This window comes from Aethalodelphis obliquidens, unplaced genomic scaffold, assembly GCF_003676395.1.
Source record: "Aethalodelphis obliquidens isolate GAN/ISIS:26980383/991018 unplaced genomic scaffold, ASM367639v1 scaffold45, whole genome shotgun sequence".
NCBI classification, from domain to species: Eukaryota; Metazoa; Chordata; class Mammalia; order Artiodactyla; family Delphinidae; genus Aethalodelphis; species Aethalodelphis obliquidens.
In genome coordinates, this window is record NW_020837989.1 from 10,399,499 (window position 1) to 10,425,591 (window position 26,093).

Here is a 26,093-nt window from a genome sequence, read left to right on the forward strand (position 1 = left end):
ACCGTATTTGTTATTGGTCTGTTCAGGCTTTCCATTTCTTCTTGGTTGAGTTTTGATACATTGTATGTTTCTAGGAATTTATCCATTTCTTCTAGATTATCCAGTTTGTTGGCTTATATTTGTTCATAATAGTCTCTTAAGATCCTTTTTATTTTTACTCAGGCATCCATTGTAACGTCTCTTCTTTCATTCTTGATTTTATTTGAGTCTTCTCTCTCTTTTTATTTTTCTTAGTCTAGCTAAGGATTTGTCCATTTTGTTTCTTTAAAAAAAGAAACTCTTAGTTTGCTGATTTTTTTTCTATTTTTTATTCTATATATAATTTATTACTGCTAGATGTTTTCCTTTTGCTAAATTTTGGTCTCAGTTTGTTCTTCCTTTTTTCTGGTTCCTTGAGGTTAAAGTTAGGTTGTTTATTTCAGATCTTTCTCTTTTTTTAATGTAGATGTCTTATCACTATAAACTCAGTACTGCTTATGCTGCATCTCACACAACTTCCAGAATAATGGGCCAGAATGACTGACCATGGCTCACACTCACTCCAGAAACATTGAGGGATCTCTGCTGTCAACTGAATAGAATTAATTCCTCAGAAAGGCATTTAAGTCTCTCGTGATCTGACCCCTTAACTTACATTCTCAAGCTTAATTTCAAATACTTCCCATCCCACAGCCTCACCGCAACTTAACCCTTTACCATCTCTGAACGTACCCCATAAGGTTCCACCTGGTACTTTGCTTGCTGGTTCCTCAGCCAGCAACACCCTTCACCTGCTTGCTCCGCCCCACTCCCAATCCCACATCTAAATTATGCCTTTTACTGTTAATCATCTCTCAACTATCAGACCAAATGCCACTATCTCCACTCTGAAGGATTAGGAACACCTTGGAGTGAATTGAAAAAATAGCAACGAAGATGGAGATGCTTTAAAAACATGGCTTTTGAGGACAGTTTGAAGAAACTGGGATATTTACCACAGAGGAGAGAATATTTAATGATGAGGGGTTGTTGTGGGAAAGTAGATTAAACTCACTGCTGCTGTTGCTGCCCAGACCCAAGAACAAAAACTAGGGCCAATGTTTGGGAATTAGAAGGAAATATTTTAGGCCAAAACAATTAGGAAATATTCCATGAGTCAAAGTTGTGAAAAAGAAAATAAAAAATATCTATCATTTTTTAATATATTCTCTGTGCTGGAGGCTGTGCTGTTTGATCACACTTAAGTTTCTTAACAAGTCTGAGAGCTAAGTATTATAATCTCCACTTTACAGACAGGAAAACTGAGGTTTAGAGAGCTTAAGTAGCTTGCCCAAGATATCAATTGGTAGAGCAGCAACCAAACCTAGTTCTGTCTGACTTCAGAGCCTGGAACAGAACAGAAGCCTGCAGCACACCCCCCATCCCCCAAGTTCCAAGGTTCCTCCATGTCCCCTGCCTCTTGTTTGTAGAAAAGCTGAACTCTCCCAGGCCTCCCTGAGTCACAAAAGAGCAGGCTCAAGCAGTTAATGATTAGGACAACAGAGTCACAGATTCAATATCTGATCCACATTCCTGAGTCACTTGACAGATACTATAGCTGCCACCAGAGGGAAAAAGTTAACTGCACGATGACCAGACTGCAGCTGTGACATAAGCTGCCCCATCTTGTGCAGTACTGAATCTATGGCTAGCACAATTCCAAGAACTAGCCTTAAGAGAATGGGATTGGGCTTCCCTGGTGGCGCAGTGGTTGAGAGTCCGCCTGCCGATGCAGGGGACGCGGGTTCGTGCCCCGGTCCGGGAAGATCCCACATGCCGCGGAGCGGCTGGGCCCGTGAGCCATGGCTGCTGAGCCTGCGCATCCGGAGCCTGTGCTCCGCAACGGGAGAGGCCACAGCAGTGAGAGGCCCGCAAACCAAAAAAAAAAAAAAAAAAAAAAAAAAAAATAGAATGGGATTAACACTATTGCTCAGAATAATCCATATTTTTGTGGGCATCAAAATAATTGTAGCTTGTTCTGCCCATATATGTAAATGGGCAACTCAAACTGTCAGCAAAGAGATGTGACAGACCCATGTCCACATCTTCCACACTAAGAATACAGCACCCTATGTCAGCATGAAGTACAGAAGGCGGACCTTTGTTCCTAATTCCATAGAAATGGAATGATGTTCTGAGAAGTGGGGATTTGTAAGCAGCTTCTGGCAGGAAAGAACTCTCTGCAGGAGGCTCCTTTTCTCTTGTCACTTTAGCAAAGCTATATTGTAACTAAACAAACCAGGCACCCCCATGCTCTACTCTTCTCTGGCCCAAGCACACCTTTTAAATCTTTTGATCACACAATATCTTGCCTAACCCATTCTTTCTACAGCTCAAAGAAGTAGAAATGAAGAAAAAGTAATTAACAGATGACCAGATCTCTTCCCTAGCTTCCCGTTCAGTAATCTCAAGAACAAACTGTGTGACCAAACTGTGTGAATGAGATAGCATCTAAATAAAGATCACAAGAAGTTGACGAGCCTGTACAGTGAGGGATGGTGACAACTCTGACGCCCTATCTCAATGATTAACTGAGATTACTTCCCTCTTTCCCTTTAAAAACTTTCACGGCTGGACAGAAGCTTGGGAGTTGGTGTTTGGGAACACTGAGTCTGCCCTCTCCCCAGATTTCTGGCTTTCTGATTAAAAGCAATGTTTTCCATTTCTACTAATACTTGCCTCTCGGGTAATGATTTCCGAGCTTCTAGCAGCCGGACCCGAGTTCAGTAACAAGCCAATGCCATGGAGCCACCACTATGCTGTCTGAAGAGGTAGTGAATGCCCGTCTCTAGAAGCGTAAAAGCAGTCTGGATGCACACTTGGGGGAACAATAGAATGAGGCTCTAAGCAGCTGAAGAGCTGAATGCAACCTTTGAGAATAATTCCAACCCCGACTTTAGCCTTCCCAATCACATGAACCTTTAAATTTTAAATAGTTCTATAATCTGGTAAATTCGACGGGACATTTAAGATGCAAGCGGCAGAACTAGCAAGAGCAGAATATGATTTCTCTCTGTCTCCTCTCTATGCCGAGATTATGACTTCATCACATTCTGCTTTATATTAAGGTTCTTTATATTTCACGTACTTCTGAAGTGGAGTGGGGCTGTCAACACCTGTGTTTCACAGATAAGGAAACCAGCTCTGAGACATGCTTGTTCCCATGGAACCTACTTCCTTGATTCTCTCACAGCGTGTAATGAGGCTTATCACCACCACTCCACTGGCACTCCTACAAGTGACCAAAGACCTCGCTGCTATATTTATAAAATATCACAATCCTTGTCTTCCTTGATCTCTGAGCCACATCCAACACAGCAGAACGGTACCCCCTTCCGTTAAGCCTCTCTTCCCTTAGCTTCTGTAGTATCTAAATATCCTCTTTTTTCCTTCTTTATTTCTGACAGCTTTTTCTAAATTTCTCCTACAGGGCCTTCTTGCTTTGTGGGGTCCTTACGTGACGATATTTCTTAAGTTCCTGTGTAAGTGCTCGTCTAATTCTAACCACTATCCTTGAATAGTCTCATCTATTCCCATGGCTTTATTTTTCAGTGATGACTCTATCTTATGTGAAGTCCTCTCTTCTGAGTACAGGTCAGAAAATATTTGTTGATAAATGAGTAAATGCAGGAATTAATAAATAAGTTTATGAGAAGTAACCAGGTTCCCACATTTCAGACTAGAAACAAGTAAAATATATTCTTATCACTGGTTTTGTTCAAGTTTAAGCTCTCCCTTACTAGTAGCATGACACTGGATTAGTGAATTGAAAGACCTACACCTTAGTTTGTTTTACTTTGTCATTGTCGCTGTTAATTTTTTTCTTTTTAATAATTTACAAAATGAGGATAATTATACCGACTCTGACCTACATTGCAGGTAGGGTAATTGTGAGCAATGCATGAGTTCTCACATGGGAGAGGGCCTTAGGAATAGGAATTAATCTTACTAAACTGTATTGAACTCTTCTATCAAGAAAGACAGCAGAAAAAAAAAAAAAAAAAAGAAAGACAGCAGGATGCCTAGCAGTGTACAAGACAGATGTTTGGCTTTGTTTTGTTTATCCCAAGGCTCTGGGGAAATATTGATGGTACCTGCTCACAGCTCAGCCATTAACAGCTTGGTAAAGGAAGGCTATGAAGGATACACAGCGGTGGCCAGATTAACTCCAGCCCTAGACATGCCCAGCACTCACCTACCTGTAATGTATGATAATGGCTCAGAACGTGAGCCCAGCCCAAACCTCAACCAAAGTGCCTGGTCTCAAAGACTGAGGGAATACAAAGCAACTAGAGAAATCACCTCTTCAGTCATCATAGAATGCCAAGACTAGAAGGCATTTTATTCTAGTCATTATCCCATTCAACATTTTCATTGGAAAAATGGAGAAACTTGGGCCCCAAATGGGCAAAAACAAGTTAGCTGCATAGCTGGAGTACAAATGTAAGCCACCACCCCACTATACATCCCAGCCTCTCCGACTACCTCCACCATCCACAAGGCTATTATAATATTTGTTTCTTTTTCTTGATTTGGATATAATTTACTTAAGGTAAAATATTAAGCTATAATTTACACACGGTTTAAATTTACCCTTTTTACCATGAAGTTCTGTGAGTTGTACCAAACAAAAAAAATTATAACTAAAACCTTCCTCATGGTATAAAATGTCCATCACCCTGAAAATTCCCTCATGCCCATTTATAGTGCTATTAGAAATTATATATTTTAATTTCGACTTCTATTTGTTCTTCGCAAGCACAGAAAACATCCAATTGACTTTTGTACCTTAGTCTTGTGCCCTGCAATCTTATTAAATTCACTTAACAGTTCTAATAGCATTTTTGTAGTTTATTTAGGATTCTCCACATAGACAGTCATGTCTTCAAATAGAAACAATTTTATTTCTTCCTTTCCAATCAGTATGCCTTTTAACTCTTTTTCTTGCTGTACTACACTGGTAAGGACTTCCAGTGCAATATCAAAAAGAAGTAATGACAGAGTATATCTGTCTTTTGTTCCTGATCTAAGGGGGAAATCATCCATCTTTCAATATTAAACATGAAGTTAGCTGTGGATATTTTATAGATACTCTTTATCAAGTTGAGGAATTTCCCTTTTATTCTTGGTTTGTTGAGAGGTATATGCATATAATGAGTATGGAATTTTGTTAAATGATTTTTATATCTATTGAGATGATTACATGGCTTTTCTCCTTTAATCTAGCCACATGATAAATTGCATTTATTGATTTTCAAATTGCATTCCAGTTATAAGCCTAACTTACTTGATATGCTAGTACTTTCTTTGGGGTTTTTATGTTTATGTTTCTGAGGGATATTGATCTGTAATTTTCTTGTCTTATAGTTTCACTTTCTGATTTTGGTAGCAGGGCAATATTGGTCTCATAAAATGAGAGGGCCAATAAGCACAATGAAAGATGCTTAGTATTAAGCTATTCAGGAAATGCATATCAAAATCAAAATTATATACTACTTTGCACCTACTAGGATGGCTAGAATCAAAAAGACAATAACAAGGGTTGGCTATGAAATGGAAAAACTCATACACTGCTAGTGAGAATGTAAAATAGTGTAGCTGTTTTGGAAGAGTATGGCAATTCCTCAAAAGCTTAAACACACAGTTAGCATATGACCCAGCAGTTCCACTCCTACCTATGTATATACTTATGAGAAACAAAAACATACGTCCATTTAAGCACTTGTACAAGATTATTCATAGCAGCATTATCCATAATAGCCAAATAGTGGAAACAATCCATATTTCTATCAACTGATGAATGGATAAATAAAATTCAGTATATCCATACTTTGAATATTATTTGGTAATAAAAATGAAGTGTGATACAGGCTACAACGTAACTGAACCTTGAAAACATTATGCTAATGAAAGAAGCTTGGTACAAAAGGCCACACGTTGTATGGTTACATTTATATGAAATCTCCATTACAGGCAAATCTATAGAGACCAAAAGCAGATTAATGACTGCCTAGGGCTGGAGGGGGAAGGATTAGGGAGAGATGAGGAGTGGCTACTAACAGGTATAGGTTTCTTTGGGTGAGCAATGAAACAATGATAAAATTGGTATGACAACTCCATTAATACACTAAAAAAGACTGAACTGTGCACTTTAAATGGTTGATTTGTATGGTATGTGAAATATATCTCAATAAATCTCTTAAAACAATTAGTGGGGAACAGTTCCCTCCTCTTCTACATGCTGAATGAGTGTTCTGTAGATCCATTATTATTTGTTCCCTGATAGAATTTACTAGTGAAATTATCTTATCCTGGAGTTTCTTCTATTGGAAAGTTTTAAATTATGAATTTCATTCTTTAATAGATACGAAACTCTTCAAATTAGCAATTTATTCGTGAATGACCTTCTTCTGTTTGTGTCAAGGAATGTATCCATTTCATCTAAGTTATATCTATGGGCCTAGAGTAGTTCATATTATTTCTTATTATTTTTATAACTGTACAGTCTATAATGATATCCCCTCTCCAATCCTGATATTGGTAATTGTGTCTTTAATTTCTCTCTCTGTCTCTCTGATTGGCAAGTGTGCCCAGATATTTATCAATTTTATTGTATTTTTCAAAGGGCCAGATTCTGGTTTTACTGATTTTTCTCTTTCTCAATTTAATTGATTCATGTTCTTATCATTATAGTTATTTCTTCCATTTGAGTTTATCTTGATCTTTTTCTAGTTTCTTAAGGTAGAAGGTGAAGTCATTGATTTTATTCTCTTTTAATATAGGTCTTTAACGCTATAAATTCACTGCTAAGCTCTGCATTAGCTGCTCTCATAAATTTTCATATATATATTTTTTTATTTTTATTGGAATATAGTTGATTTACAATGTTTAGTTTCAGGTGTACAGCAAAGTGAATCAGTTATACATATACATATATCCACTCTTTTTTTTTTTTAGATTCTTTTCCCATATAGGCCATTACAGAGTATTGAGTAAAGATTCCTTTGCTATACAGCAGGTTCTTATCAGTTAACTATTTTATATATAGTAGTGTATATATGTCAGTCTCAATCTCCCAATTTATCCCTCCCCCTTTATCCCCTGGTAACCATATGTTTGTTTTCTACATCCGTGACTCCTGTTCTATAAATAAGTTCATTTGTACCCTTTTTTTTTTTAAGATTCCACATATAAGCAATATCATATGATATTTGTCTTTCTCTGTCTGACTTACTTCACTCAGTATGACAATCTCTAAGTCCATCCATGTTGCTGCAAATGGCATTATTTTGTTCTTTTTATGGCTGAGTAATATTCCATTGTATATATGTACCACATGTTCTTTATCCATTCCTCCGTTGATGGACATTTAGCTTGCTTCCATGTCCTGGCTATTGTAAATAGTTTTTTAATCCAATTCAAAATATGTTTCAGTATCCCTTGGGGCATCCTCTTTGATCCATGGATTATTTAAGACTTTAAAATTTAATTTGCAAATATTTAAGAACTTTTGACATACCTGATTTTTTGATTTCTAGTTTGATTCCATTATAGTAAAAAATATACTTTGTATTATTTCAATTCTGTTAAATGTGTGAGGCTTATTTAATGATCCAATAAAGTCTATCTTGAACAGTGTTTCCTTTGCAAACAAAAAAATGTGTATCCCACTGTATGAGGTAGCATATTTTATAATGTAATTTAGGTCAATTTGGTTAATAGTGGTATTCAGGTTTTTGCATCTTTCCTGATTTTCTATCTTGTTCTATCGACCACTGAGAGACTAGTTTTGAAGCCTTTATCTGTAATTGTGGACTTGTTTATTTATACTTTCTTGTCTGTCAGTTTTTGCTATATAGATTTTGAGGCTCAATTGTTAGCTGCATACACATACAAGATTATTTATATTCTTAAGGAATTGATTCCTTTATGATTATGTAATGACTCTGTCTCTGGTAATATTCCTTGATCTGAATACTACATTTTCTGATATTAATATAACCACTCCAGGTTTCTTTTGATTAGCGTTTGATGATATATGTTTTTACATTCACTTATTCTCATTATGTCTTTATATTTAAAGTGAGTTTCTGTATACAGTGTAGTCTGACAATCTCTGTCTTATTTTTATGGGTTTATACTGTTTACATTTAATATAATTATTAACATGGCTGTGTTAAAATCTACAATGTTGTGAGATGTTTTCTTTTGATCCCACCTATTCGTTCTTTTCCCCTACTTTTTGCCTACTTTTAGATTAAATGAATATTTTTTATGGATCTATTTTTATCTTCATTATTATCATTATTATTATTTTGGCTACGTCATTGGGTCTTCATTGCAGCATGTGGGATCTTCATTGCGACATGCGGGATCTTTTGTGGCAGCACGTGGGCTCTTCATTGCAGCCCATGGGCTTCTCTCTAGTTGTGGTGTAAGGGTTTTCTCTTTCTAGTTGTGGTGTGCGGGCTCCAGAGTGTGTGGGCTCTATAGTTGTAGAACACAAGCTCCAGAGCGCATGGGCTCTGTAGTTTGTGGCACACGGGCTCTCTAGTCGCGGCACGTGGGCTCACTAGTTGTGGTACACAGGCTTAGTTGCCCCGCAGCATGTGGGATCTCAGTTCCCTGACCAGGGATCGAACCTGGGCCCCCTGCATTGGGAACGTGGAGTCTTACTCACTGGACCACCAGGGAAGTCCCTATCTTCATTATTGACTCAGTAGACATGCCTCCTTTAATTAATCACAGTTTTTCTTCTATTTATAGTTCTCAATTTATAGTTTGACAATTTATAGTTTTCAAATCAATTCTGTATCTACTACCTCATTTGATACAGAAAAACCTTGTGATTTAAGTATTATTATACCCTGATCTGGCAAAGATAAATTATATATGACTGGCATAGAAATTTTTACACTGTGAATTTAGTGCTAAGGTCTTCATAATTTGGGGGAAAGTCACTATTTCCATGTGATTAATTTATGCTTAATTTTTTGTTAACTCCCCATCATTCCATCCCGTGTGCCAAAGGCATGACCAAGTACCTCTTCTGGAATGTTGCCTCCACCCTCGCCTGTAGCTCTAGCTGCTAGAAAAACAAAAGCCACTAGACTCTTAACTAACCTTCCTGTTTAGACCTAGTCTGTTAGTCTGAGTTTTGGCTCTCATTCCAGTGGAGCTCATAAATCACCTCTGCCACTGACTCCAAACATCCATTTACACATTTAATGAGCATCGATTGAACACTCACTGCATTTATTCATCACACTGTGTAATTGGGAGTCATGGTTGTGGGCGAATGGTATTTGAGGACAAATAAGGCATGGCCCACACTTGAGGAACTTGTAGCTTAATGAAGGTGTCAGAAATAAAACAATAACTTATGATTCAATGCAATACATACTACAATAGAGGTGTGTGCAGTGTGGGCCCACAGCAGAAGTGGTGAATTCTGCCATGGATTAGGTCAGGGATGTGACCATGATGTTTTTCTGAAGGATGTAATATTTGAAGTTGAGTTGGTGTGGGTTGGATAATCCATGCAAAACGAACAGGGTGATAGAATAAGAATCAGTCTGGAGGTATGCCTAGTAAAGTAGGAGGGGAAGTCATGTGCTCAGAGAGTGGTGGGAAGTTATAATGCAAATAGTAACATGTATTAGACCCTCACTGTGCTGAGTTTTTGTAGCATGATCTCATTTATGCTATAAAAATTTTATGAGGCTGCCACTCTTGTTATTTTCATAATGAAGAAGGAGAATTGAAGTTAGAAGAGTATCTCCAACTTGCCAAATCACACTGTAAAGGACTGGTAGGATATTGTACTATATAACAACGAGAATACAAATACTGACCCTTCATAGTGGACTGGATATAAACAAACAGTGTGAGCATTCCATACATGCCAGGCAAATACTAACCCTGATGAAATCAGAAATGGAATCCAGGCCATCAAACTGTAGACCCTGTGCTCTAAGACTTATTCTATACTACAACTAAGATAAAACTGGAACTATTGATTGAGAGTAAAACATGAAGGGCTTTAGGTATACACAGTAGGGAGACATGGAAATTATTAGAGATGGGAACTGACAGAAGATGTAAACATAATCATGTTTGAGAAAGATTAAATGACAGCAATGTTTAGGAGATGGGGGAGACATACATTAGGAAGACTAGACTACTATTGCAATAGTCAAGACAATGGCCCAAATTATGACACTATGTGGAAATGAAGAGAATTTGATAAAGCTGAAGGCTATTTGAGTGGAGAATTGATAGGACTTTGTGAGCAAATAGGTTCTGTGGTGAAAAGAGAGTTAAAGAAAATTTGTACTTCAGGTAATTGGATGGATGGCAATATGCTTATCTAAGATTGGAACAGGGAAACAAGAGCAGGGGAAAAGCTGACTCTGAGCTCTAATACTTAGTGGTTTGTGATTTCTTACTCCCCCCAGTGTTCTCTGTTTCCTCTTCTCCCTTTCTCTCTCTCTATTATCTCTTCCTAGCATGTTCATTAATTAAAACGAATTTCAAGATTCAGTTAGCTCACTTTAATTTTCACTTCTAATATCAAAACTCAGGAATTTGAGGGGTCATTCTTAGAAATATGCTCACTCTTCCATGCCTCTGTGCCTTTGCAGATGCCATTCCTCCCACCAAGGAGTCTTCTCCATACCTTGCTTGCATAGTGAACACCTACAAACCCACTTTTCCAGGCTCCAAACAAATGATACCCGCATGATTTCCTCCCCACACAATGTTCCCACTCCCTGATAGTCTTCCATAGGAATCAGTTCATACCTCCATCAGTGTTTCTCGTATTTATATTGCAGTTGTTTGGTTACTTGTTCACCTCCTCAACAAAGGCGAGGTCAGGGACTGGTGTTTTGCATTTTTTTTTGTCCCTGGTGCCTAGCAGAGCACCTGGCAAACGATGAAAGCTCAAGATGTGTCCACTGAATAAGAAGTTAATGAATTGATGGGTGGCATGACGATTGAATAAGTTATAACGTATGTGTAGAAAGGTGATTAGGGTGACAAAGCATATGGATACCATGGGAATGGGAGCTCTTCCTGCAGCCACGTGCATCCCTTCCAGGGCTGGTCTGAAACTTTAGGTACAGTGAACCAAGGACAAGAGAGGGGCTAATGATTTTCTTATGAGGAATACAGGTGTGAAATATGCCCCAGATGTGATATTAAAGAGGAACTGGGACTTTTCAGTAACTCCTACTTTCCATATATTATTTTAACTTCTCACATACTACCTTTTAATCAGTTCTTTGATTTCCCCCCCTTCAGTCCTGTCCTTAATTCTCTGATCTGAGGTTCAAAGTAAGAAAACACTGATGAGGGCCTCTCCAGGAAGGGTTGCCAGATTCAGCAAACAAAACTACAGGATGCCCAGTTAAATTTAAATTTCAGCTAACCAACAAAATTTCTTTTTTGTGTGTGTGTGTGTGTGTGGTACGCGGGCCTCTCACTGTTGTGGCCTCTCCCATTGCGGAGCACAGGCTCCAGACGCGCAGGCTCAGCGGCCACGGCTCACAGGCCCAGCCACTCCACGGCATGTGGGATCTTCCCAGACCGGGGCACAAACCCGTGTCCCCTGCATCGGCAGGCAGACTCTCAACCACTGAGCCACCAGGGGAGCCCCAGAATTTCTTTTAGTAAAGTATGTCCTGTGAAATGTTTGGGACATACTTATACTTAAAAAATTACTCACTGATTATCTGAAATTCAAATTTCATGATGCATCCTGTATTTAATTCTGTAGCCTTAGCTCCAGTTCACTTTCTGCCAAGGATCGAGAACACGCTCTGTACCCTGCACCTTTGATAGATCAAACTGAGCTCAAACACAGGTGAATGATGCAGGTCAATGGGAAATCTAGAGACGAATGGGGAAAACAGACCAGATACAGATGGACCTGTGCACAAACAGGCCAGTGACTGCAGGGTTCATTGCGTGACCCCGACTTTCCGCCAGTTACAGCACTGAGCACATGCCGGTGCAAATAAGTTAATAGTTAAGAGTACAGACTTTGACAGGGAACCTTACTCAATACTCTTTAATGACCTATATGGGAAAAGAATCTAAAAAAGAGTCGATATATATATTATGTATAACTGATTCACTTTCCTGTACAGCAGAAACTAATACAACATTGTAAATCAACTATACTCCAATAAAAATTAATTAAAAAAAAAACAGCACAAACTCTGAAGTCACATGTCCTTGAGTTCAATTCCTTGTTCTGGCTCATACATGATTTGTAACACTAGGCAAATTATTTAACTTCTCCAAGCTTGAATTTCCTTATATAAAATTAGGATAATAATGGCAGCCTCTCAATAGCTTTGTTGACATATTTCATCTAGTTTGATTCCTGGTCAGAGTTAACAACATTAGCCTACTACTATTACTATTACTACTACTATTATTATTAGTATTATCATCATCCCTAATGCTGCTTGCATGACTCTCACTCCCTCCTCTGGGACAATCCAAGGTAGAACAGGATAGAACAGGATAGGGTAGGATAGGATAGGATAGAATAGAATAGAAAAGCAAGTTTACCATTTAATTTTTGCTTAGTATATACAAGATACTGTGTTGTTTGCATGTGTTTTTCATCAGTCCTCATAACAACCCTGAGAGATAGCATTATTCCTATTTTGTAGACATTGGATCCAAGGCATAAAGAAATTAGGAACTATTTCTAAGATCACACAGATACACAACTTGTAAGTGGCAATCTGAAACTTAAACTCAGTTGTCTGATTCCAAAGTTCAACCACTAACACACACGTCAAGAGCTGGCTATGAGATTTCCAAATCAGACTACAAGCATTTCCTACCTGAAGAAAGAACTCTGATGACTTTCAGTTACACATGGAAATGTTCATTGGAATTACAGCATGCCATATTCCTTTTATTTTCATATCCTCTTGCCAAACTAGAATGGCATTCTGAAATAAGGTACTCATTTCCTCTTCCTAGCTTGGGTAAAACTGTCTTTCATAATCCCAGTTTCTCCTCTACCTAAAGTCAAATTCATTTGCATATGTCAATGGAGGGTAAGTCACAAGTTCTTGACTGCTTTTGATATGGTACACATTAAAGGTTCTCTACATTTTATCAGGCATTTTATCTGCTATCTCCTAGGTCCTTAAGATAGTGCAGATGACTAGGTGGGAAATTATGTTTCAGTTTTACAGATGAGGAATCTGAGACTTAGAGTGGTCTCAGCCATTTGCCAGAGTTACAAAGATAATAACTGATAGAACTATTACATGAGTCCATGCTTCTCTTCTGAAAATTATTTATTAACTCATTTATTCAGTACATATTGATGGGTATCTTTTATATGTAAGGCACTATCCTAGAAACCGGAGCTGCCCTTAACATATCTATAGGCTAAAGGAGAAGAGAGCTATTAAAGTACTTAGTTCCCAGACAACTGGTCAAGGGCAATATGGCAGGTGATGGCAGGTGATGGAGTGACCATCTGGAGAAGGGTAGAAGGGCCATGATGGAGATTTTGCAGAGAAGGGGGCATTTGAACCTGAGCCTGAGTAATAAGTAGGAATGTGTCAAGGAGAGATAATAGGGAAGCTATCCCAGGAAAAATAAAGGGCCTGAGCAACGGCATGGGAGTGTGAATGGGCATGCCCAGGTGGAGACAAGACACTAGCTCAGAGCATGGGAAGGAAGCAGAGCGCACAGGGAGGCAAGGAGGCACGCCTCACCAACTGTTGTTGCTTGCTCCTTGGCACTGAAAAGCAGTTCTGCCTGATCCCCATCTAATTGTCAATGCTGGCAGTGCAACTAACTCCAAAAGAATGATTCTGGTGCCATTTATAAACACACATTAGAAAAACCAAGAGGGTTTTTCTTTCTCTATCTGTAAAACCCTTAGTTTGAAAGCTAGGGCAGGGCTCATCAGTAGAGATCCAAGAGCAAGCTGTGTCTATCTTACGCAACAACCTGAATTCCATAGCAGATGATGTCACCTATAAATGCCCTATAAATGGAGCAAGGCTTCAGGTGCATCTGAACAATTTAACTGCATCGATACCCACTGCTACAAACATGGCTGTCTCAGTGCTACAGCTGACAGTTGTTTGGGGACTGCTTGTCTTAATCCTGACTTGCCAAGCCGGTAAGTACCTGCAATCACAGCTCACGCATTGTGCAGTAGTTAGCCATGACTGGAGGAAGTCAGTGGCGCAGATCCAGAACATAAAGGGGAGAGAAGGGAACTTTGGGCACTGCAGAAAGAGCACTGGACTGGGAGACAAGAGACAGATCTTCTAATAAAAAGAAAGTAGGACTTTTATTCAAATGTGCTTAGGTTACAGTCTCTATCAGTGAATGTACGACGTTTAGAATGACTTTTTTTCTTATATCTTCATGTGATATAGTGACACTATTATAATTTCCTTGAGAGCTGGGGGTGTTTATTTTTTAATGATTATAACTAATAATATTCAAAGGTGAAGAGTCTGGAATAAGACTCCTAGGCCTCGCTCTACCACTAGTCAGAAATGTAACTTCAGGCATGCTCGTTAACCTCTAAGGGCTTCACACTTAAAAGGGAATATCAGTAGTTAACTTTCTCATTTAGCTGTCATGAAAATTAAATAAAAGAGACAAAACATATTGGAAAAGTATCTGGTCCATCATGAGCACCCAATAAATATTAATTGTTATTTTTATCATGTATCATCTCATTTGATTCTCATAATCTTTTTAAGTAAACGTGCACAGTTTTATCATTTCCCTTTTTGCAGGTAAATAAACTGAGCTTGCAGAGGGAAAGTTACTTGAGCATAGACACAGGTAGAAGTGGCACACTTGGGATTGAAACCCAAGTCTTTCGATTCTTTCTATTATAAAGCATCTACTTCTTTCAAGTCTGTTCCAAGCACATAGAGGACCAAAAGGCAGCATGCAGAATTCTCACTAATTAATTTTTGGTCTACAGAAGGCAGTGAGCTCTTAACTTATCTCTGATCAGAATGATAGGTCAGAAAACACAGACAGTACAAATAGTAACAGAGCTTTCTGAGCTCTTCTACATGTAACTTGGCAGAACTCCCACCCTCCATCACCCACTGTCCACTGGCACAACCCACAGGCAGACACTCCAACAAAGCTACAGCAGGGATGGGCTCAGAGACTACTGTGTCCATCTGCCCCTATAGTAATCACCGTGGTAAAGTAAAAAGTGAGATTTATATCTTAGAGACCAGTCCCAAGTCTGTCTCTCATGAACTCTGAAACTGGTTAAAATCAGTTCACTGCTTTGAACCTCAGTTTCCTCATCTGTAAAATGGGATAATTACCAACTGCACCAGGTGAAATGAGCATGCTTTTGTAGTCACTTTGTAAACTATAAAATCTGTATAAATATCAGCATTACTGTATTTTTTCAGAACTTTATGATTATATTGACTAAGAAAATCAGGTAGTTAATGTAAATAAAGGCTACCCCATATTACAACTGAAAGGAGAAAATATTCAACTGTTGGCTTTGATAATTTGTTTCTGGTATGTCAAATGTCTTCATTTTTATTATTTTTCAGCATTTTCAAAGTTCTTAATATTTTAGCAGCATTTTAAAATTTTCGTATCTTTAAGCACTAGCGGAGAAAGCTACTATGAATCATTCTGCTGCTACTGTTATTAACAATAGTAATAATCATACAATGAGCATTTATTGTGGGCTCACCTTAGACCTGGTACTGCAATAAGTGATTTATATAATATAGATATGCATATATATACATACATATCTATGATATACATCACAGATAAATAAAGTATCTTTCCATCTTGACAATAAGAAACTGAGAGAGTAATTAAATATTGTTTACACGGTTACATGGTGAACTTTTTGCTGAGGACAGAGTCGAACTCAGGTATATAGGACTCCAAAACATCACCCACCATACTCTCATACCTCTCCTTACATATGCGATCCAAAGGCTGGAGCCAAGGATTTGATCTTCACACACACTGCAATCCAGGGCTCCTTGCATTTTGAAAAGTTAGCATTTAGCATCATATTAAAATAAAACGTTAAAGTAAAAATAATAAAATTAAATTGTTATGCAACTAGGCAGATAGGAACACAGAAAAAAAAAGAACTCACTTTTCATGCAAGGAATTTCTGGTTCGCAGCTGGTAAATGTCTCCAGGGGACAGTTGCTTGAAGGCAGTATTATATCATATAGGGAACATGCTCTGTGAAATTAAAAAAAAATAAAAGTTCAAACCCTGGCTCAGCCACTTTCTATATGTGTGACTTTAGGAATTTCTCTGAGCATCTGTTTTCTCTCCTGTAATCCTATCACTGAACTGAATAAGGATTAGGCAGGTGATGAAAGCACATCCTAGTACCTGAGCATCACAAATATACCTTCTCTTTCCTTCCACTTCATGTAATGAAAACAAAGCAATTCTGGTCACCGTGGTTGCCCTGTGCTTTATGTAACGGTCATGTCCATATAAGTCCATTTTTGCCTTAACTCTTAGCAGCATATGATATGTACATAATAGTAGGCTCAAAAACACTTGTTGATGAAAAAACCAACAGCTGAATAAATAAATACTTGGTGGTTAGTATACTGATCTTGGTTATAGGTCCCAGACTGGTAGTGCTCCTATTGAATCTTTTGCAGTGGCATAGTAAACAATAAATGTTTGCAGAATTGAAAGCCATATTTTTTACTAAGACTTTCTATTTTAGGATATAATATAAATGCGACTCTTCTCACTAATTTGACAGCCTCCACACCAAAAGCTAGTTACATCTCCTTCATTCAGAGTAATGGGGTAAATTGTACAGAAGTTGGGACTTCTTGAGTCAAAATTTGTGGTGGGGGGCTTCCCTGGTGGTGCAGTGGTTGAGAATCTGCCTGCCAATGCAAGGGACATGGGTTCGAGCCCTGGTCTGGGAAGATCCCACATGCCGCGGAGCAACTAGGCCCGTGAGCCACAACTACTGAGCCTGCGCTTCTGAAGTCTGTGCTCCGCAACAAGAGAGGCCGCGACAGTGAGAGGCCCGCGCACCGCAATGAAGAGTGGCCCCCGCTCGCCGCAACTAGAGAAAGCCCACGCACAGAAACGAAGACCCAACACAGCCAAAAATAAATGAATAAATAAATTAATTAAATTAAATTAAAAAAACATTTGTGGTGGGATTGACAGATAAAATACAGGGCACCCAGTTAAAGTTGAATTTCAGATAAACAATAATTTTTTCATTTAATTATGCACTAAATATTTCATGGGTCATTCTTACACTAAAAAAGTATTGTTATTTATCTGAAATTCAACTTTAACTGGGCATCCTGTAATTTTATTTACCAAATCTGCCAACACTACTTGTGAGGCTACAGTAAAACTAAAAGATTAAGGTCCTACTTCATCCTGGCACCAGGGTGGAAAGGGGAGGCTGTTCGTATCTTTAATTGCCGCTCTTGCATTGCTTTTAATCTCCCAAACCACTTAGACCACTAAGCAAAGCCAAACCCCCAGCCATGTCACCAACTTCACTCTGGACCTTTGGCCTCATTCCAAAAGGCATTTGACTAAATATCAAAAGTAAGAGACCTGCAGTTACAGTACCATCTTCTCTTGCTATTTGTAAGATCTTCTGCAGGTCACTTAATGTTCTCAGTTTCTGAGTCCAGTGAGCTCTGCATACTCCACAAGATTGGTCAAGCTTAAACTTACACAGTAGATGTAAAATCATTATTTACAGAACTATCACATGCTGTACAAGTGATAGAATTTCTCCTCGTCATCATTATTATACTACTTTCAACCTTATAATACACTTGTAGTTAGATCATACCTTTTCTGCCAAAGACTATGCAGTTCATCACAGAGTGCTTAAGAACCCGGATTTTAATACCAGGCAAACATGGGATTGAATTCTGATTCTGCCATTTACCATCTCTGTGACTTTGACCCGCTTCTAAACCTCTCTCAACTTCCATTTCTTTACCTTTAACTTCGGATAATAACTTTGCCTCCCTCATAGTGTTGCTGTGAGAATAAAATGAGATAATGCATGGAGATTGCCTGTCATAGGTATGTGCTCAGAAAACACTATTATTATATCATCCTCCTTATTATCATTTCCATAGGTCCAGGGATTACATGAGAAAAATACATTAAAACCAAGCAATCTGCATTTCAGTCCCAGCCCTGGCATTTACTAGCTGCTTTAACTCTGAACAAGTTACTTAACCTCCGTGAGCTTCAGTTTTCTCATCTGGAAAGAGAACCAATGTCTGCCTAAGCATCAATATCTGTTGCTCTGTTTGGTTTCAGGAATAAGTGACATAACGCACGTGAAGACAATAACCAGGCAGGCACTAGATATGCAATAAATGTAACTATATGAGGCTATATAATTAGTGAGAGGGGGTATAAAGAGCTCTAGGGTTCCCTACAATGAAAGAAACTTCCCTTTCTTCTTGCTGAGAATCACCCTGAGATTCCATTCTGTTTTTCAGATAACAAACCAGAGAGCAAGTCAGATGACAAGCCAGATGACTCGGGCAAAACCCTAGAACCAGCCTTTCCAAACTTCCTAAGCCTCTTGGGCTCGGAGATCATTGAGAATACGGTGGAGTTCATCATCTGCTCCATGATGAAGAGCAAGTAAGCACTGAGACAAACCTTGCTTTTGTCCAGTTCGCCGTTAGTAATGACCGCATTGCATTAAAATGAATGAGAAACAAAATTGCATGCATGCCAATGTATTGTTTTAATTGAAACTTGTTGCCTACCTTAAGATATATTTGCATCTGCATGAATTTCCCTGAACTCTTTTGGGGTGAACACGTTCCCAAGGAATTTATGGAACAAGGGGTTCCATCAAATATTTTTTATTTCAGGACCGAGTAGGGAGGAAGAAGGCCACCGGACCGAGGGACGGAAAGCCGTGTTCTGGTCTTGACACAGGTGTTATTTACTGGGTGATCTGGAGTTAGGCTTTCCCTCCCTGAGTGCCTCAGTTTGCTAATCTGTAAAGTTAAAGGAATAAAGGACCCACCCAGTGCAGACACAGTAATTTGCTGATGAAGGTGGTGGGTAGAGGTGTGCTCATCAGTGAGAGGTATGGTGAGTCCCGTCTTTATTTTCTGGTTTGAGTAATTCAAGAGGGTTAGCAGACACAGTAGCTAATCTCTCCTCAGAGGCAATCTGAAGAACCTCTCTTATGAGGGTTTGTTTTGATCACGAGAGATTGCCTTGATGGCAAATTCCACAACCCTGACTCTTCCTATTATTTTCAACCTGCTTCCAAGCTCCTGTGCCCAACTCGTAATACATCCTACCCAAGTTTACATAGCTCTGATTTTTACATCTACTTTACCCTTTCTTCATTCTTCCGACATTAATCTCCCCAAGTTCAGCTCTCCAGGGTCTATTTCGTTCTTTTGAATTTCTAGGTGCTTTCAATCTCCACCTCTCTGAGGCTCTGCTCTCTAATTCTCTCCTTCACAGGCCCCTAAGCAGAGTTTGACAAAGTGCAGTCTATTACCTGCTTCAGAATCGCCTGGAGAACTTATCCAAAAGGCAGGTCCCTTCATCCCATCTTGCACTTTCCTGGAGCAAGGCTGTATAACAAGCCTTTATAACAAGCTTTGTAACAAGCGTTTTAACAAGCTTTCAGGTGATTCTTATATACAACAAATTTGAGAGCCCTTGATTGGATGCTCTGGGCTACATGGCTGAGCCTTAAAGGTCCACACAGCCTTTAAATTTGTATTCATCTTTTGTGTAGATGTGAATCTTTGTATTTTTCTAGGGAAAGTGCTTCTGACTTTATAAGATTCTCAAAAAGGTCTATTACCAGTAACAGATTAAGAGCCACTTCTATATAGAAGTGATCAGGGGCCATTTTGTATCCCTTGATCTGCTTAAATCCATATATTACTATCATGTGAATGGGCATAATTCTGCATACAATCATCATGAACAAACTGTTAAAACACAGATGTTTATTTTGTGTTTTTATTTTTCATATTGTGGTTGCTTTTGCAACTGTTGAGTTCCCATGACTGTTAGTGTAAACAAGGGAAAAACTGAATAACATCTATTATGTACAAAGTAGAGTTTAGACTCCAGTTGAATTCATATGGTTATAAATCACAACAATAGCAAGGCCAAGAATTAGAATCATAATTCTTTTTATTCCTTCCCTGGGGAATCCCCTAGACATAAAATAGCCCTTGTCTTCTCTGTTAACTCTGAACGTTGACCATCTGAAATGCTAAAGAATTGTTAGCTCTGGGTTCAGAAACGGCACATCTTCTACCATTTTCTTTTTCCCTCATTTTATTCTGGGTATATGATATTCTTTCTGTTCTTGGAACTTACAACTGTCTCAGGCTCTCTGCTCGTCCTTTAATTTCTGCCTAAAATGCTCTTTTTCCCCTCCTAGTTAGTGCTTTGTCTTGCCTCGCATCTAAATGTCACCTCCTCTGAAAACGATGCTATAACCACTCTTATTAATACAACTTCTTTTATTCCCTGGTTATTCTCTATCACTATACCTTGTCATTATGTCATTATAACATATCACCATCTCACATGATTAATTTATTTTTAATCATGTAACTATATGAAAGTAGAGATCAGATCTCTCTAGCTCATTGCTATAGCACAGTACCCTGTAAGTCATATCGGGCACTTAGTAAATAATTGTTGAATTAACTAAATAAGGAAAGGAATCTTAGAGATCAGATCTAAAGCTCACATACCCCTATTTGACTGAGACATTTTGAGGGATCTTTGTTGAAAGATACAGCAGTCCTTGCTCAAGGGAACAAATCTAACTGTCCTCACTCTGTCCAAGAAAAGACCATAAATATAACAGGGAATGGGAAATGGGAAGAGACCAGCAAGAAGTATTCCTAAGAACTTAATACATGCTTAGGAAAGTAGGGGCAGGAATTGTGAAGGAAAAACGTCTAGACTTTAAGCCCCTTCTCCTCAAAGAATTTGCCGTCCTTATTGTATAAGATGGCATGAGCAAATACAATGATAACTAAAATGCTGAATAAGGTAAATGTCAGCCAAACATCACAGTTAATGTCTAAGGAAAGGAGCTGTCACTGGGGCCAGGATGCTTAGGGGAGAGTTTCTGGCAAAGGTAAGAAGAAATTTGGGTCATAAAAGACTCAATGAGATTTCATTAGAAAGAGAAAATTACAAAAATATGGAACTTCATAAAGATAGAAAATTTGCTTTATTTAGTCCTATGTACCCAATGCCTAAATACTGTGTCAAGCACATAATAAATGCTGGACCATAATTTACTCATCTCTTACCTTCTCAGCAGCTACCGCACACCCAATCCTTAAACAGTGGAATGGCCTCTGGTATTAATTCATGCTTCTGGAGACCTAAGTTTTAGACTTTGCTTTGCAATTTACCAGCCATGTGACTTGGACAGGTTTTTAATCTCTTTGAGCTTCAGAGGTTTTTTTCATATGTAAAATGATTAAAATTCATTCATGTATCCATTCAACAAATATTTATTAATTCATACTATATGGTAGGCACTGTTCTAGGTGCTGGGGATATATTATGAAACAAATATATCAAAATATCTGTCTTTATAGAGTTTATATAGGAATAGACATCAAACTAATAGATTTGTTGGCAGATTTAAAGAGATAATTATGTATAATGGCTTGTCAAATTTGAACTATTATGGAAATCTTAGACCTTACTACTTTATGACATAGGAAAACTTGAAGTATTGCTCAAATATTATAAGATACCTCAGTGATGATTCTAACATTCCTGATCAGTCTAAATCATAATTCATTTTTTCCTCTTTTTTTTTTAAGAGGATATATGAAATGTGATGAGAAAAAAGAAGAAGATTCATCAGAGTGACTTCAACCAGGTGATTTTAACCTAAAAACTTACAACCAAAAAATAGTATATTGAACAAAGGAAAAAGGGTCTGTCTGATTTACTTAATAAATTTGGGAACCCACATTTACCCATAAGCAGAAAAGGGGTATTTTTTGTGTGTGTTTTTGCTTTATTCTTGTAGTCGTTTTTTTAAAATTGATTTTAAGTAGATGTATTTTTATCATCTCAAAGTCACTGACTTAATAAGATTCTCTTAAGAGAAGAAGCACAGTTGTGGGGTGAAACAAGTAAGCACTGGAAGTGAGGAGATCTGGTCCTGTCACAACTCTGCTTGGAACTTGACTTGTGCAGGTTCCGCCTATGAAAGGAGGGGTTATATGCACTAAAATCTAAAGACCCAGGTAAACAGGCCATTAGTTACTCATGAGAAGAGTGAGATTTACTGAACCTAACTCCAGGAGAAAGGACTAGTAAGCTCTCTAATCCTGCAGTTAGATTTATGTGCAAACAGTCTGGTTTGAGTCCTCAGAGATACCTGCTGTTTCCTTATCCAGTTCTCTCCTGAGAATGGATATTGAAATATAAATACAGAAATGTCAGACTTGAGAAAGTAATTCTATAAGTAACTAGCATGAACTTAGTACTTCTGTTTTAGGCAGTAAATTAATGCTGTATATGTAGTACCTAATTTAATTCTATCTAACATTCCCTATGAAAAATATGTATTGCTATTCTTAAATTTTATAAATAATGAAACCAAGTCTCAGGGAGCTTAATTAATGTGGCCAAGTTAATAAGGGAGGAGGGGTGGATCTGAATTCAAACAGCCTGATTCCAGTCTGTGCTCTATCACTCAGCAATAGAGCTACTGAACAGCGAATAGTGTAGGAAGAGGCAGTAGAGAATAGTGATTAAGCTGTGTGATCTTAGACATACCTCAAGGTGCCGATAGAAGTAAAACCCTACCCCTTTGGTTAGTTGAATTACCTTATATGCATCTCCAGGAATTATGGCCTTTCCCAACTTTTTCCCTACTGGCTTCATTTCATAACAAGGGAGTGATTGGCGTGAGCTTAGAAAGCTATTATCATATTACCCTGGAACTTAGCCCACCCTTTTCCTTAAGCTTCTAAGGAGGGAAATCAGACTTGCGCATTGGAATCAAGATGTGCTCAATGCAGACACACCTGAATCTCACCCCAAAGAGAGCTAAGCTTCTAAAAACACTCACTTATGTTTGCATCTTCCCATTCCCATCTTCTCAGGGAACAGCCTACCTCTTGTTGCAGGTATCCTAACCCTTTGCCTTCATTCAGGCTCATTGGTGCTCACACCCTGAATCTTTGGACTGCCATCCTAGAGGCTCAATGTATGAGACAGTCCAATAAGCAAGTCAACATGAAATTTTAGAAAGAGCAAAAGCCATAGAGAAGATGTAAGTTCAGCTTCTATCTTGGCCTCTTATTGGTTGTGTGACCATGGGGAGGTCAGTTGGTCTCCATGAGTCTCACTTTACTCCTTATTAATACTTAAAACATTTGGAACTTAATTGTTCCAGACCTTAATGTCGGAAATTTTTTAACTGCATATAAAAAATCTTTGAGTGGATTCACAAACCAACTGTAGATGCCCTAATGGGCAGAGAGGAATGGCTCTGTCTAGGGATATAAACCAAATGGACTAGAGAGAAAGAAGCTTCTAAGGCAGAGATTAAATTTTGGATGGTTTGATCAAGGCTGTCTCTCCAAACTCCAGTGACTGTTCATTTAATAAATAGTTTTAAAAGTTGCACTTGTATGATAAGTGTCTCATCAAATCAAAAGCAAATCATGACTTTAGAATGAGTGATTCACAGCAATGCCTATTTCTCCAGTATAGAAAATCTGGCCAAAGTTTTAGGTATTTCCTAAAGTAAGATAGGTAGATATATAGATATCCCGTTTTTCTCCTATGACATATGCCTCTATCTTACATAGTCCTTTAATGTTTATTTAACCCACGCCTACTATGTGTCAGATTCTGCCAATGCTACCAAGATGAGTAACACTGTCTCATCATTAACAAGTTTATGGTTTGGACTATCACCTAGCACAGTGCACCCCAGGATTGTGCAGGAAAACAATGAAGTTCTATGTACAAGTGCCGTGGACATGCCTTGGAGGAAAGGGTGGGCATTAAGAGGGCTTCACAAAGAAGGTGAATTTCCGCATGCAATCTCAGATGATGAGCAGAAAAGGGCAAGTTCTCAAAAACTAATCATCCAATAATTGGACACCTAATTAATCTGAGATTCTCCCAACCTCAGCTCAATCACATTGACATGATTTCGTTATGTTAATAATTTTACAATCTTAACTCCTAATGTCCTGCATCACTTGAAATCATGGGGATTCAAGTCTCCCAGTGTCTTAAGTCATTTGACATCTTAAAGTATAAATTACCTTTCTTGTGTTAAAATAAGAATCCAATGAACCTCACCAAGATTATGAAACAAGTAAAAGATGGGAAAGCACTTTGTGAATTCTTAATATCTATGTATATTTTTTAAATTAAGAACATAATATACTTGGACACACTCGATGACATGTTTCGACCTGCTGAGTCAGAACTTCCTAGTGAGGGAGCTAGGAATAAATAAATTTAATAGGAAATCCTCAAGTAACTAATGAGTAAAATTGCAGATGGGCATGACATCATTCAATATCCACCCCATGAAGTCTGATGGGAAATATTTCTTTTAGAATTTAGAGCAAGAAAAAAAAAATTCCTTCCCTCAGTACTGCTTCCTCATTTCTGGTTATAAGATTTATGTAGCTTGGTTTATTTCATTTATTTACTTTTCCTGTCTATCCAGAAACTCAAAGAGAAACTGATGACTCAGTTTACTCCAGTAAACATATGTGCATTCTCCCTTCATCCCTGTTGTTGATTCTTGCCTTTTCATTTTTGTTGTTGTTGCTTGTTTCTTCAAATATATATTATAGTTGATTTCATTATAAATCATCTCAAGTTCTAAAGGGCAGAGATGTAAAAATGTTAAAGAAAAGATTAAAATATCTTTGTATTTTTCTTAAGTCTTTAAGCCCTCTTTAGCTGGTAATTGTTTCCCTGTCTCTGGTTTATGTTTCTAAGGACACCTGCATGGCTCCAGAATAAGCCAAGGGCACCTGAATCCTGCTTTTCCAGTTTTCTGTTTCACAAGTCCTCCAGGACAGAGGCCTCAATGCAGCTTCCAGCAAGTTCTCAGGATTCAGGTCCTGGCTTCAACCAAAGACAGCTTCTTTTGAACATCCTGACTTTGCATTTTTGCTTCTAGAAGTCAAAATAATTGTGTCCTCTTTGGGGACACATATCCTACTTCATTAAGATTTTTGTTGGTGGAAGTAATTTTTCCTGAAGCATGTTTAAAGTTTTTAATTGATGCAAAAAATATGAAATATATAAAAATTATTATTATCCAGAATAACTGAAGAACATTTCAAATTAAGAAAACTAAATTTCAGATAACATCAGGCCAAAGTCACAGAACCAGTAAACAACAGAAAGATTTGAACCTGACTCCAAAGAAAAAACCCTTAACCCCTAAAAATGCATGAGGTGGATTTCAGAGTTAAAAGTTTCATAAACCCTTTTAGGAGAAGTTTTTCAAAAAAATCTGAGCCTACACTCCTGGGCTAGTAATCTAAAAACTGACCTTTAAAAAAAAATTAACAAGGTTATTGCCGTTCCACAGTTTTTATTACTCTCATAGAATAGCAGAGTGCCCTTGAAGACATTTGAAACTGGTAGATGGAAGAGTCCTTGACAAGTCTAGTGCAGTTCTTTCATTTCTTCTACCACTTGTTACACAGATGTAGGTTCTCAGTGGCAATTGGTGTGGTTCTTGCCCACTTGTTCATAAAGGATTGAACCATTGTCAAACCTGACCCAACTGAGCCAAGAAAATTCTCCCAGAATTATTTAATATGGACATAAGACAAGACTGAAATCATAAAGCACAATGACAGTTATGGCAGCACTCTAGTCTAGATGGGAGGGAAGCTCAAGAGGGAGGGGATATGGGGATATATGTATACTTATAGCTAATACACTTTGTTGTACAACAGAAACTAACACAACATTGTAAACTAATTACACTAAAATAAAGATATTAAAAAAAA

General features: G+C 38.1%; 1 protein-coding gene across 2 annotated transcripts; it reads left to right on the plus strand.

The window, feature by feature from the left end:
* Positions 1 to 13,919: 13,919 nt before the first annotated feature.
* Positions 13,920 to 25,873, plus strand: CUNH5orf46 (chromosome unknown C5orf46 homolog). Of its 2 annotated transcripts, none has more exons than XM_027081691.1 (4): positions 13,920 to 14,185; positions 18,555 to 18,702; positions 21,903 to 21,961; positions 25,051 to 25,873. In XM_027081691.1, exons 1-3 carry the CDS (start codon positions 14,116 to 14,118, stop codon positions 21,949 to 21,951), a joined length of 267 nt encoding a protein of 88 aa, XP_026937492.1. In that variant the 5' UTR covers positions 13,920 to 14,115; the 3' UTR covers positions 21,952 to 21,961; positions 25,051 to 25,873. The 2 variants fall into 2 exon arrangements, with proteins under 2 accessions (XP_026937492.1, XP_026937490.1); XM_027081689.1 differs by having other exon boundaries at positions 13,927 to 14,185; positions 25,066 to 25,873.
* Positions 25,874 to 26,093: the final 220 nt, after the last annotated feature.